Here is a 13843-nt window from a genome sequence, read left to right on the forward strand (position 1 = left end):
CGATCGATTCATTTCGATAGGTTGGACGTAAGATCGGATCCTCCTCAGAGAGAAGAATACAAGCATGGGGAACGGGGCCAAGTATGCGAGAACGTATAAAAAAGAATGGGAGCAAGACCCTTAGCCAAAGGTGGGTTCTGGTGCGTTCACTTTTAGATGGTCTGCCCATAACGTCACGGATGCAGATACTCATTCTGCTAATATCGAAACATGTTTGCCACGATGACATCAGTGCACCACGTCACATGAACTTCACCCACCGTGTTAGCTTAGCTTGTGAGATCGAGAACGCGGGTTTATTCCCGACCAGGGCGGCCGCATTTCGATCAAGGCGAAATGCAGGAACACCCGTGTACTTAGATTAAGTTGTACATTAAAGGACCCGAGGTGGCCAAAATTATTCCGGAGTCCCCCACTGCGTCATGCGTCCCAGTCATATATCGTGGTTTTGGCACGTAAAACCCTAACAATTATTAGAGAGTTTTAGAATAGAGGCCTCAAACGTTTTGGGGCCCCAAAGAAATTGCGTTGAAGCAACTGCGCATGCGCAAGACGCAAACTGTGTTTGGGTTTTACGTCGGGCACACTATTTCATCGATTTAGCGGGGGCCCCAAAAACTGCCCCAAAAGCTTTCGTCAACAAACATGGCGGCATCCATCGAAGCGACGGTTCTAACCTAGCAACAAACTGGGCTCGATTCGTGGTAACGCGTAAAGTTCGTAAGCTAGGAGAAGTTATTGCGGTTATCGCTTGCTCTCAACTAACATGTATAATAAAGATTGGTTCATTTGACGCCGCTGATTCTGAATTCAATAGTCTATTTCATGGCTCGTAAGCCTAACACGGATTGACTTGGCTGGGTGAAGGTAAGCAAAGTTGGTTACACAAAACTAAGCACAAGTTTCTTGCTGCTGATAGAATAAGTTCTAAATTATAAATAAACGCGAGAACATGAAAATTTGAATTACTCTTTTTATGAAATTGTATATTTTATTTTAATATTTTATAACAGCTTTCCTTTGACGCCGTAGTGATGCTGCAAGCGCAACACGCTACCCACAAACGCAAAACGCCTATTCTAAAACTCTTCACTCCTGCATGCCCCAACGCTAACACCCGCAAAGCTCTTTGGGGGTCCCTATTCTAAAACTTTATTAGCACATCAACATGGTTTGGTTTTTCACAGTAGCGGTTTTCACAGCATAACCACTGTTATCAATTTGTTGTTTACCTTTGGTCTTTGTGCGCCGTCACGGCTTTTACCATTTCGAGCGAGTTACCTTCGGGACGTGCTCGTCGCCGAAAACGGCAGCGCGCTTTTTACACCGGTGTGCCGTTTTGTGCAGTAATCTTTTAAAGCTTCGATTACACCGATTCAGACAGCGAGTGGCATCTGTTGTCTGACAATTTATTTTAACGCATGTTCTTGCCGTGCAAGACTAAGATGGCGGCGAGGTTGATGTAAACGGACAGTATATAGAGCATGTACGAGCTAACCCGGGCCAAACTAATTGAAAAAAACAACGAGAAAACAAGATAGGACAGAAGAGACAAATAACACGAGATATCATAGCGCGAAAGACTTGTTTTAGCTCATAAAAAAGAAGCCGTGAGCACGTCGCAGATCGCTGGACAGCTGAACTTCTACGCCGTAGGCAGAGATGACGTGAGAGATCGATGATGTTAACATTATTTTGCGTTCACGAGAGCTAAAGACCAGAGTCCGTAGTTATATTATTGTAAATAACTAAAAATAATAACTTAGTGCTATCTTTCATCACATAAAAGTACTGATTTCACCCTCTGCAGCGATTCGCTAAGAGCTTCCTGGCCCAACCAAAAAGTGTTCTGTGCAAGCATGATGTCGCTGTTGTTGATGTCAAGGGCCGACCGTCAAGGCGGCACGGACATTTTGTTACGACGGGTTGTGCAAAAAAAGGATTGCCGTAGTCGAATGTGAAAATGTATACACAAATAAAACTGCAAATAAACCTGGCTATATTTGGCTACGAAATTTTTTGCACTATTGTTGTGTTTGGCTACATATGGGCTACAACTTCTCAAGCTTTTGGCTACGCCGCCTCGTCGGACCTGGCAACACTGGATCGTTCCACACCTGCGGCAAGTTGTTTTTTCATCCATTGTTACTTCCATTAATTGATCACGTCGTGTATTCACTTACTCAGTAGAAGTAATTTCCCCTCTGTTATCCTTGGTGTCGTTGCTTGTTGGCTTCTTATGATATGATTATAAAAAACATCGCCCCCCTCGGTTCCCTTTCTTCTCGATGATTATATATATATATGTATGTGTATATGGGTCCTGTGCTCGGAGTGAAACTGCGTCATGCCTAACGGCATTTACATTTGCATCAATTTTCTGTGGCACACCAGGCATAAACAATCTCTCTCTCTCAAAGGTGTCACGTGGTCAGTCATGGCGCAGTAGCGACGTCTCGCCCACCATTACCTGCGGCAGGTGTCCAGCCCTGGCGACGATTCCCGATCTTCCGGGCAGCGGCGCGCGGTCCCAGACAGCGAAACATGCCGGTATAGCCGACGCCTGGCTAGGCGTGTTGACGGGCGTCGCGTCATCCGCGCCACCGTCCGGACCGAGACAGCCCGCGCTGCTGCTGCTGCTCGAACTGCTCGAGCTGCTCGTGCTGCTGTCCTTGGACATGCCACCTGAACCCCCGCCAACGATCATTAAACACAGCGGGAAAGTCACTGACACAAATTTATATGGGGGATGCAATTTAGAGCCCCCGGTTAGTGTAAAGCTCTTGACAAATCTTTTTCCTTCGACTTGGTGCAATAGTTGCAGCTAGCTTGTATGCCTCCTCTTTATAAAGTAACTCGTGCAAAGAAGTGTTCTTGAGGCGATACAATTTTTGTTCCTGGCACGAATGAGCAGTTGCCAGCACGTGTCGTGTTTTCCCTCTCGTGAAAACACCGCAGAAACAGAAAAGAAATGCATCGCAAACGCACTTACTAAATCTCGCCCTTCAATTGTTATTCGATTTCAGATTTCAAGGTAGCGCTGACTCAGACATATTTCTGTTTCTATGTTGCCACATCTAGAGTATAGTTGGTGCATCTAATTCAATGCTTTTATGCAGCTATCTTTTAGCTTTCTGCTTGCACACACATTTTGTTATGACTCGATATTCCGTTCCATACATAGTAGTCAACGCTGTGGAAGCTGGAGAGACTTCTTCCAGTGGCTTCGTTCTCACTAGAATATAGTTGGATGTTTTTTGACCGAAACTGTGCGGAACTGTTTTTATATAGGCTCAGTATTGAATGAAACAAGTATTAATCCTTAAAAATAAACACACTCTGGTATACGGCTGCTAATGCGTTGTTTTAGATCTTAAGCGAAGCTTTATATGGCTAGGTGAAACGAAATAAATCACCGCATATCCACGACGTGAATGATGATGAGTGGGTGAAGCACCAGGGGACCATTCGGGTAAACCTTACCATAACGGACAGATTTAATTTTGAAGCAACTTAACTTGGAAGAGTCGCAAGATGCAATGGGGGGGGGGGGGGGGGGGGTGCGATGACTGCTAACCACGCCGCCGAGCAAACTCGAGACATCGAACGCAAGCGACAACGGCGGACTGCGCGCATAGTGTCAGTAACGTCGCTCTCTGCGTCGCAGCCGAACATGTCTGTAACCTCATTATGAAACACAAGGACGTAATCAATAATTGAGAAACACTTAAATGAACCGTCAGGATTAACCCAGTGCTAAACACCGGGGCCGCACGTTTCTGCTTCGCTGGTTAACCATCTCTACGGAGTGCTTGGGCGGTGATTTTAAAATCTTGTTCCTTTCGGAGTTTTTATTTGCCACCCGTCGCGAGGAGCCTACCGTGCATTATCGCGCAGCGAAGCATAGACGGAACGCGCGGAGCGATAACTTTTCTTGACCAAACTTCCTGCTTAGTTTCCACAGCGTCGACTGCTTTCTATGGAAGGGAGTATAGCGTCTCCAATCCTTTCAGCGGGAGGTCATTGTAACTGCATTGCTGTACAGGCGAACCGGTTTACATGGGTATCCCTAGAAAGCGTGTCTCACCACACGCCCAGAATTATTGGGGCTACGCACTTCTTATGAGCAAATGACCAACTAGCTCGGCTATTGACCCTATTAACCGAAAATGAGTTCTGAAAAAATTATAAAGACAAAGCAGAAAAGAAATATTACAAAAGTGAAACTGTGTGCAATAATCAAATGACGAGTTTGATGCAGTGATAAATTGAAAATGGTTTTAAAGGGACACTAAAGCAAAACAATAAATCAACTTAGACTGATAAAGTATTCTTCAAAAACTCTGCTGTCGTTAATTACACTGCAGTAGGTCAACTAATTGAAGAGAAAATGAATCTCAAAGTCTATTTTTTAATTTCGCACAGAAACCGCAACGTCGGCACTTCAATGTGACGTCACGAGTTCTGAAGTATTTTTCATACTTGAGACACGCTGGCTCAGCAAAAGTTCGCGAAACTTGGCATATTCAGTCTTGGGCTTCTTTAGAACGCAATGTAGTCAGTCTTTACCGCCAAAGAATTAACTGGGACCTAGAACTGGGGGTTAAAATCAATGACGTCCCAGTGAGCTGGGGCAGGAACTTCAAAATGGCGTCCCCACTCGCCTTCTGGGTTTTTTCGTTTTCTTTGGCTTACCAAGCGGCTTCTCGCGGTAAGAGTGCTGTTTTTGTTATTGTGGAAGGGTATCGTGATACAGAAAAAAATCATTTTTTCGCTTCAGTGTCGCTTTAAACAAAACACTGAATGAATGTATATTGTCAGACCATTTTAACAATTGTTTTCTCCTAAGAGATAACTTGGTTGCATAGAAAATTTATTGGTAGAAATTGGTGATCGACCAATGTTTAGACAGTCTCTACCTGGCAGTGGTACTCTACAAGCGCGTCAAGCTGTCGACGTGGTGGCAGGTAAAGCCCCTGGCGTATACAAAATCCCAGAACGAACCATGAAGTTAAGAGGAAGGCTTAGCATGAGACTAACTCCGGTGCCACCTATTCATGTACCTGTAAAATTCAGAAATGCTTTTAAGAGACAAACATTGACCTTATTTGTGTGAAATTTGTTGCATGTGAGAGAGAAAGTTGAATTCTAGTGACTGCAGGAAGCATAATCTTGATTTAGAACCTTGAATGTTTTTACAAATAGTTGCTGGAAATCGGCAAGTTAAAAAATATCATCAATAAGGTCACAAATTTGTAACTTTACATCTACCACAAAGTTACGAAACTTCATCCGACCAGTATAAACGAAAGCGCTGCGGCGACGTTAACTGCTGCGGACGGCGACGCAAGGTGAATGGATGACACAAGCAAACTACTGTAGGTGGCGGCGCTAAGCGAGCTGATGATGTTCCAATCATTTTAAGCCGCTTTAACGCCTTATCCATCCGCGTCGAGTCATTATCAACCTTACTCCGGCGGCGGCTGCGTATGGCATGCCCGTGCGAGCCCTATCTTGAAAGCGATCTGCCATGGGGACTGAGTGCGCCGAGTGAGAGGCAGCACGAAGGTCAACTCGCTCACTGCTGCTGCCACGCTTTTAAATGCATAAACACTCCTATGCCTACCCAACGAGAAAACCTGTCCGTCTTTCCATCCGTCTTTTCACGTAAGACGATTGCTTCCAAGATAGGGTCCGCAAGCGAGCGAATTAATCTTCGTGCTGCCTCTCGCCTCAACGCGAACTACGCGGCGAGAACACAGCGCACATGAAGCTATCAGCACTCGGCGCACTCTGTCTCCATCGCAGATCGCTTTCAAGATAGGGTCCGCGGGGCAGCGCCAAAAACCGCCGCTGCCGGAGGTACGGCTGATCACGGTTCATAGAAGTTCGACGAGGATGGATTAGGTGCTAAAGAGTGATAACGGCTTATAATGATCGGAACATCATATCAGCGCACCTGGCACCGCCACCTGCAGTATTTTGCATGCGTCATCAATTCACCTTGAGCCACCGTCTAAAGCTGTTAATGTCACCGCAGTGCTGTCGTTTATGCTGGTCGGATCGAGTTTCATAACAGAGATAATGACACCTGGCTGCGTGGAGTTGAGCAAGTGGCACAACTGCTTACGCATACTTGGACAACTCCCAAGGGACCTTTTGCGTGAATTTTTTTTTGGTTAAACATTGATTTGTTCACACCGTTGCTGCGTAGGGTGTGGATGCGCGGCCCCTATCTTGAAAATTAACTGCGATGGCGGCAGAGTGCGCCGAGTGCTGGTAGCTTGGTGAGCACTATGTTCTCGCCGCTTTCTTCTTGCGTGGCGGACGGACGGTTGTATGGATTTCCTCGTTGGGTAGGCATAGAAATGTTAAAACAGTTTTTCCGTTCCCATGTGTTTAGAGAGGAGCCTCCGAGCTGAAACCTTCCCTTAAGGCAGACGATATCGAGATACTGGGGCTAATCCTCAGCTCGTCTTCCCCTTTCCGCTCTCATCGAGATGCTACCACGCTACTGTTCATTCCGTTCGTTGTAACCGAACTGATCGGAGCAGAGGGCTTTTACAAGCATACGGATATCTTCTTGAGAAACATTTTATTGCGATAGAAATTAGATGGACACTTCAACCGGATTTTGGCCGTCACCGTCGCCGTCGTCGTGAGGTTCCGCATAAAGTCCAAGGGCCATAAAATCGTCGCCGCGCGCCGTATGCGCGAGTGAAAACGCGCGGGGGACGCGCGCTATCACGGAGAGCGAACGCACGGCAGAAAGCAAGCGCGACCGTCGCGCGAAAGGCCGTGGGGTATGGGAGGGAGACAGGGAGGCGGGGCGACGCTGCACTGCTTCACCAAATGCTTACCTTGCAACCGGGCGCAAGGGGAACTGACCACTCAATCTCCCACGCGAAAGCAAGAAAGCGGGAAGGCAGCGCGGGAGGGAGGGGGGGGGGAAGCTACTCCTCTGCCAACAACTTCTCCTCTGCACTTTGCCCGGCGGTGGCGGTCGCCCGCACCGTGTCTTATCTCCACACGGCTCTGACCTTTGTATGCGCTGTGCATTCGCCACTAAATTTCCGTTGAAGCGATAGACCGGCGGCTGCGCTTGCTGCCAGCGTTTTGACAGTCGTTGTCTGCGGTCATTCAGTGTGATCTATTCATGTTTGCTTGTGCGCGCTGACACCACGATTGTTAATTCAGTTAGTAAGCGAATGTGTCGAAGTTTATGCCACCGATAAAAGTACTATCCATACTCCGAATAGCTCTCTACTAATTTGCTATCGCAATTGATCCTTCGCCTTTCGGGCGAAACTGCGACAATTTTTTTTGTTTAACTGTTCATATTGGCTGAAAGTTCGCTCTAATGGGATCATTATGTGTGGGTTCGTGTATGTAAATGCCAATATCGAGTTTAGGGCTACTAGCACTGCACATAAATGTGATGCTACTAGTCATGTTTGCTGAGTGATATGCCTTGTTCGCAGTTAGTGCTGCGCTATTGTGATGAGGCTAAAGAACGTGAAATCCACATTTTCGCGGAATCTGATCTGGCCTGGATGCAGATTCATGTTAAAAACACGATAAACAGAGCGCCGACAAAAGTGGCTCTGTCAAATGGGCCAGACGTTTCGGCTTGCAGAAGGAGCCCTCGTTCACTGAACTAAAGACTCGAACATCGAGCGTAAGTTCACTAGAGTAATTTATTAAAGGCACCTTGCGTATGCAGACGGGAGATCGTCGTCGTCTCGAATGAGACTGGCATTTGTTTTCTGGATAGTCTGTGATTCGAGATATTGCCACTGCATCCAGTTCTTTTCCTCGGCCCTAACTGAACATTCGCACTCTTCTGTTGCTCTGTTATTCCGTGTGCGTACCTCCAGATCCTGGCGTGATGCAAGCGGCCTGTCGCCTCTCATTGGGCTCTGGTGGCGACTCTGTGAACTGCCTGATGCCCGGGTCGGTGCTGCCTTCGGAGCCCGTGGTGTGGCTGTCGTCCGGTGCGTCAGTAGTGCATCAGGGCGCCGCCGGCCGAGGCCTGCAGCGAGGAGCCCGGCGGGTGACGTCGGGCGTATTCGTATGCGCGCAGCAGCTCGTCCTGGTTGGAGGAGCCCGATGTCAGGCTGTGGCTGTTGGCCGCTGCAGTCGGTCGGAAAGAGAAATGCTAGACACATGCCATTCTGGCCCACTTTTCTGCATAATATTATTGCCTGCTCCTCGAGAACCTAATTCTGGCCAGCTATTCAGATTGTCAGCGATGCGTTATAGAGACAGCCCTGATCAGGAAGTAAGGGCTGCCGAACTGAAGGCAAAGAATAATATTCCAAACGTTATATATTCTGAATTGAATTCTGGGGTTTTACGTGTCAAACCCATGATTTGATTATGAGGCATGTCCTAGTGGGTGATTCATTTTGACCACCAGGGTATCTGGTGTCCCGTGCTCCAATGGCACGGGACACGGGCGTTTTTGGCATTTCACTCCCGTCGAAATGCGGCCGCCGTGGCCGGGATTCGATCCCACGACCACGTGCCAGCACAATACCATAGCTGCTAAGCCACAGTGGTGGGTTTAAAAATTCTTATCAAATTTATTTAGGTGTACTTATATTTATGCAAAATTATGCGGAATTTTCTAGCTGCTATTTAAGTGGGAATTCTGGCTTCGCTTTCGGTTGAGTGGTAATAGTGGTAGAAAAGTCACACACAAATTAGGACTCACAAAGAAGTTCCCATCCAATAACGGCATTGTGAATTGCCTATACAAGTCTTATTCTTATAGCTAAAGAGCCTAAAACAATTTACACAAGAGTACAATGCACTATTTCTAACAGTGCCACTGAATTACGATACTTATATACAAAAAATCCCGTCATCACATAGACGGTATTATATTTCTGAATTTATTCTTCTCCCAGTGACTTTCTTTTGTTTTAGGATAGCTAAGACTGATGTTTTGTGTTGTATTTGGCTTTCAATTTGCTGTGCCCTGGGGTATATATATCTTTTGTTGCGTGTGTGACGCAGTGCACTATTATTCAGCGTTTTGAAGAATCTAGGCAGCCTAGATTCGTATAAGTAGTGTAGCTAATAGAACATAAATTTGGGTGCACTTAATATGTCCTTTATATTGCGCTCCTTCTGTACGTTAGAGTGATTTATTTAGAGTACAGGTGAACAAGCCGGCACGGCGAGCATAGCTCTGCTCTTGTGTTTCACGGGCATAGATTTTTCGAAATGGGGCAAGAGAGAAAAATCAGGATGAGGTCGTGACGTGGAGATAAAGTACCTGTATTTAAAGGCGGCGACAGGACAAAGACAAAAAATTACAGACCTATTTGACTAAATAGCAGTCTCATGTAAACTACTAGAGTATATAATTTATAGCAGCATAATGAGTAGACTACAGAGCAACGGATTCTTTTTCCCCACGCCAAATGGGTTTCGATAGGGGTTCTCGTGTGACACTCACCTAATCGAATTCACCCATGATATCGCATCATCAATAAATAACGGACACCAGGTCGAGTGCGTATTTCTAGATTTTCAGAAAGCCTTTGATTCTGGTGCACATAACCTTCTACTGATAAAATTGTCCAACATCAAAATTCGACCACCACTGATGAAATAGGCTCGAGGCGTATCTGACTGGTAGAAAGCAGCGTGTTGTCCTTGAGGGACTGACCTCATCAGAGACTGAAGTCTGATCGGGAGTTCCACAGGGGTCCGTCTTAGGCCCCCTGTTATTTCTGATATTCATAAATGACATAGGCATGCATCTTTCCAGTCATATACGCCTGTATGCTGATGATTGTTGCATATACCGTGTCATTACGTCCCCTGACGATTTAAGTGTCTTACAGAAGGACCTTCTGAAATTAAACTCTGCCAGCTGCATTAACAAGAGGGTACCGCTTGTTAGAAATTACTTCCTACATACTGAAACATTGATTCAGGTAAGCAGTTACAAGTACTTAGGCGCTGTTTTTAAAGATACTCTTTCTTGGAATGATCATATCGAGAGCGTGGCGTCTAAGGCCAATCGTATGTTAAATTTTCTAAAACGTAATTTCTGGAGATCCCCCCATAAAGTAAAGGAAACACTTTATTTAGCAAGCGTTCGTCCAATGTTGGAGTACGATTGCACTGCCTGGGACCCAGATACAAACACAGTCATTAATCAACTGGAACGAATACAAAAACGCGCTAGTCCGGTTCGTTACCTGCCAACTATGATTTCACTCAGAGCACATCCCAAATAGGTGTTAACTTGGGATGGCCACTCCTCAGGAATCGACCGAAATATTTACGACATAAACTTTTATTCGATATTTACACAGGCAAGACTGGCTTGTGCAGGGACATATACATGAAGAACTCAAGTTACATATTACCCTAAACAGATTATCAGCTAAAAGTACAAGAGTACAAATGCCGTATAAATCTATATAAGCATTCCTTCTTTCCCATAACTGTACACGACTGGAATAAACTGCCGCATGAAATTGTCATAGCAACACCATCTGTGTTTCAAAATTTGTTGTCGCAACATTTGTATGTTTAGTAGAAAATTTTGTTTTGCTTCAGATAGTATAGGAGATTAACCTTTCCTGTCCACGGCGTTTATTATTAACCTGAAGTGTAATATTACTTTAATCGCTGTACTTTTTGTTAAATATTATTGTGTTGTATTATGCATTACATTGTATTTATATTGTATTTCATAATAACCTTAGGTGTAATCTTGTAATTACACCCAAGGAGTAATTTTTTTAATATTAATATTCTGCTGCATTATGTATTAGATGTATTCTTTTGTACCATCAACCATCTGTATTTGAATATATGTATAATATTCCTTCCCCTACTATATATAATGCCCAACTTTGGGCGCTGTAGGTATGTTAGTAATTAACAAATAAGTGAATAAATAAATAAACAGTGAACGCTAGGTAGGTGCTGCCTGCTGCATAGTGTGGCTGCACAGTATGCTTGCTTACCGTGACTATGGCTGTAAAACTCTTCTTTTCCGTTCTTGCTGCACGTCGATGGGGCGTCTAGGCTTCCCTGGCAAAGAGAGGTGAAATAAAGAGTTATGCGTAAGTACTCATTGTATTTTAAGTTCGCCTCTTTCTGTAAAGTCTGCGTTTTAGGTTCATCAGTGGCGCAGTTTTAGACCGTCATAATTTGGTTCAGTGGGACGGCAAGTAAGATGCTCGTAAAGCACTGAACACCATAGGATTTTCTGCGACCAATTCGTACATAGAAAGCAAACATTTTCTCATCTTTTGCTAAACTACGGTTGATTTACCGGTATTTTTGGAGGTAAGAAAGCTTTCGCGTTATTTCGTGGTAGGGCTGTGGAAACAGCAATTTTGGAGAACGAATAGGGTAGGAAATTAGTGTCAGAAGCCAATTGAATTGAATATTAAATATTTTAAGATTGTTTTTGACAAATGAATATTCATTTTTATAATTCATATGAGACGATGTTCGCATTGCGGGGCGCTATAATGCAAAGTTATTCCACTCTGACTTTATTGCAAATTCCTGACGTCAAACTTGCGTAACCGCCGACGCAAGCATGGGCAGGTTGATTCCACAGCCGAATCAAACGCTCTCCTCGTTTATGGGATGTAACTTGCGTTTTATTTTAAAGCGAATAGCGTTTCTTACCGCTACAGGTTTTCCTTATCTAATTGGCTGACGAGTGACGGGGATCGCGCTGAAGAGGACCGTGTTTCGGTGAGGCCGAGTTAGCCCAGTGAAAGTAGATAACCGGGTGGGCGAAGTAGTGCCGGCGTCTCCGACTGGTCCGTTTCTCCTTGCTTAGCTTCCGGTGGCTCGTGCGCAATTGCGACGATGTACCACGGAGCGTAACAAATGCGCCATAGCGGATGCTCAGCCCTCTTAAAATCGTTTGCGCCCTTTGGAGCTTATCTTGTCCCACAACAATAATCGGTGTCTATCATGCCGGCATTTCCTTTCTTTAACGCTGCGTGCCCGGTACTTCCAGGTCACGAATTGCATGTGCGTTTTCTGCGTAACATATAGCATCGTCGTCAGGAAAGTAGCGAGCGCCGAGTTTTCACGAAAGTTAACGCAAGCAAGACAGATGAATACTATTTCTGTGAGACAAGGTAAGCCCCAAAGGGTGGAATGTCGAATACGATTCGAAAATGATCACTAACGTTTTAATACCAAGCAAAATATTCATTATACGCAAACAAATCAAACTTCGCCGGCAGCGACGAGTACACAGCGCCGTAATGATCAGTGAACACCCATGTTCTATTCATTTCGGAACGGGGCAGTCTCGGGATATTCCAAAAATAGCAGTTTTAATCGGCATATTAATGCACCTTTCGTGCTTACACGCCACTCTGACGTGGTGAGTTTCCGCGATATTGTCAAGCGAACCCGACGTAGCCCAAAAACATTTTCACCAATCGCGGAAGGCTGAGGGTGTGAAAGGCGTATATTGAGAAAGACATCGTTATCTTTTGTTCGGGCTAATCAAGCATGATCAGTGTGTACAACTCATCGTGAGATCGGGAACTTGCGTGCTTTTCGTGACGTCTCCTGACATACGGGCGAAGGGAGCGGGGCCTCAAATATGTTTTACCAATCGTGGAGGGCTAACGAAGAAAATGGATGAGAAACAGATAGCTTTACGTTATAGCGCCCGTGGTATCCATGACGATAGCAGGTCGCCATGATTGCATTTCACGTTATAAAGCGTTGTTTATAGAAACACAAACAGAACATAATTAGATTAGAAAGAAATAAGCAATTACTCTCGCATGCGCCGGACTTTTCAGAGAGTACGAATCGTTGCTGTATAGCTGGCAAAGTCTGACTTCCTGAGTGATGAAACCCGCTCCAAAAAGTAAGTTCTCGTGTTTTGTGTCAATACTATGCTCGTGCGGATGAAATGTATCGTATACTGGTGTCACACGGGGCACTTTCAATCGCGGTCGAGCACGATAGGGATTGAACTTCTGCATCGCGATTGGCTCCCTTGCGCAAATTGAGGAATTCAGCCAATCGCGATTGCTAAATTTGATCTGGATCGGGATCGATCACGGTCGAAAGTATCCCGTGTTACAGCAGCAATAATTTGGCTCTAATTTCATCTTTAATTTCGCACAGTTGAAGCAATAAAATCTCCAAAAATATTCGAAATATATTTACGAACAGTGAATACAGCATTCATTATCAATTCGTTATTCAAATACTCGCTCACCCCCATTACTTAGCAAGGCTACTAGAAGCGCTATTACTCATGCGAATGCATTGTGTGGGATCCCTATAAGAAAATTAACATTAACGCTTTAGAGATGATCCAACGTAATGTTGTCAGGTTTATTTTTTCTAAATACAGACCAAGTGACTCTCCTACTAGCCTAATGAATCGACATAATATTCAAACGCTACAGCTACGTAGGAAAATATAACGACTGAAATTTCTTTTTTTGCTTCAAAACAACTGTTTGTCCCTCCACCCACAGGCTTATGTTAAACCACTTGCAGCGCGTCGAACACGGCATCGTCACGCTGATCCTTATTCCCCTTGTGACACCTTAGAACACCCGAACTAACCTCTTTAAGTTTTCCTTCTTCCCGCGCACTGTAACAGATTGGAACAGCCTACCATTATCACAATTGATAAGCACCGATTCTATTGAAGGCATGTATCTTTAATGTTAACGGTATTGGTATGTCGGCAAGCCTTGTTACTGTTTTCTTTTTCTTTGCACGTGAATTTTGTTTGATACATTCCACATCTTCCTTATTATATTACTTTCAGTATCTTGCAATGGTCGCTCGTTCATGAACTTCTGGTACT

At 44.9% G+C, this 13843-nt stretch overlaps 1 protein-coding gene across 1 annotated transcript in view; it reads right to left on the reverse strand.

Moving 5' to 3' along the window:
- LOC119455852 (TBC1 domain family member 5-like) overlaps window positions 1–13843 on the reverse strand; it is a 228674-nt gene that overhangs the window by 204179 nt on the left and 10652 nt on the right. The window contains exons 4-6 of the mRNA XM_049668625.1: window positions 10995–11061; window positions 7872–8133; window positions 2471–2685 (exon numbers count right to left, since the gene is read on the reverse strand). Of these exons, the coding sequence (XP_049524582.1) occupies window positions 8000–8133; window positions 10995–11061 (201 nt within the window). The 3' untranslated portion in view covers window positions 2471–2685; window positions 7872–7999. The remainder of the gene's footprint in view (window positions 1–2470; window positions 2686–7871; window positions 8134–10994; window positions 11062–13843) is intronic.

Source organism: Dermacentor silvarum, chromosome 6 (assembly GCF_013339745.2).
Source record: "Dermacentor silvarum isolate Dsil-2018 chromosome 6, BIME_Dsil_1.4, whole genome shotgun sequence".
Lineage (NCBI taxonomy): Eukaryota > Metazoa > Arthropoda > Arachnida > Ixodida > Ixodidae > Dermacentor > Dermacentor silvarum.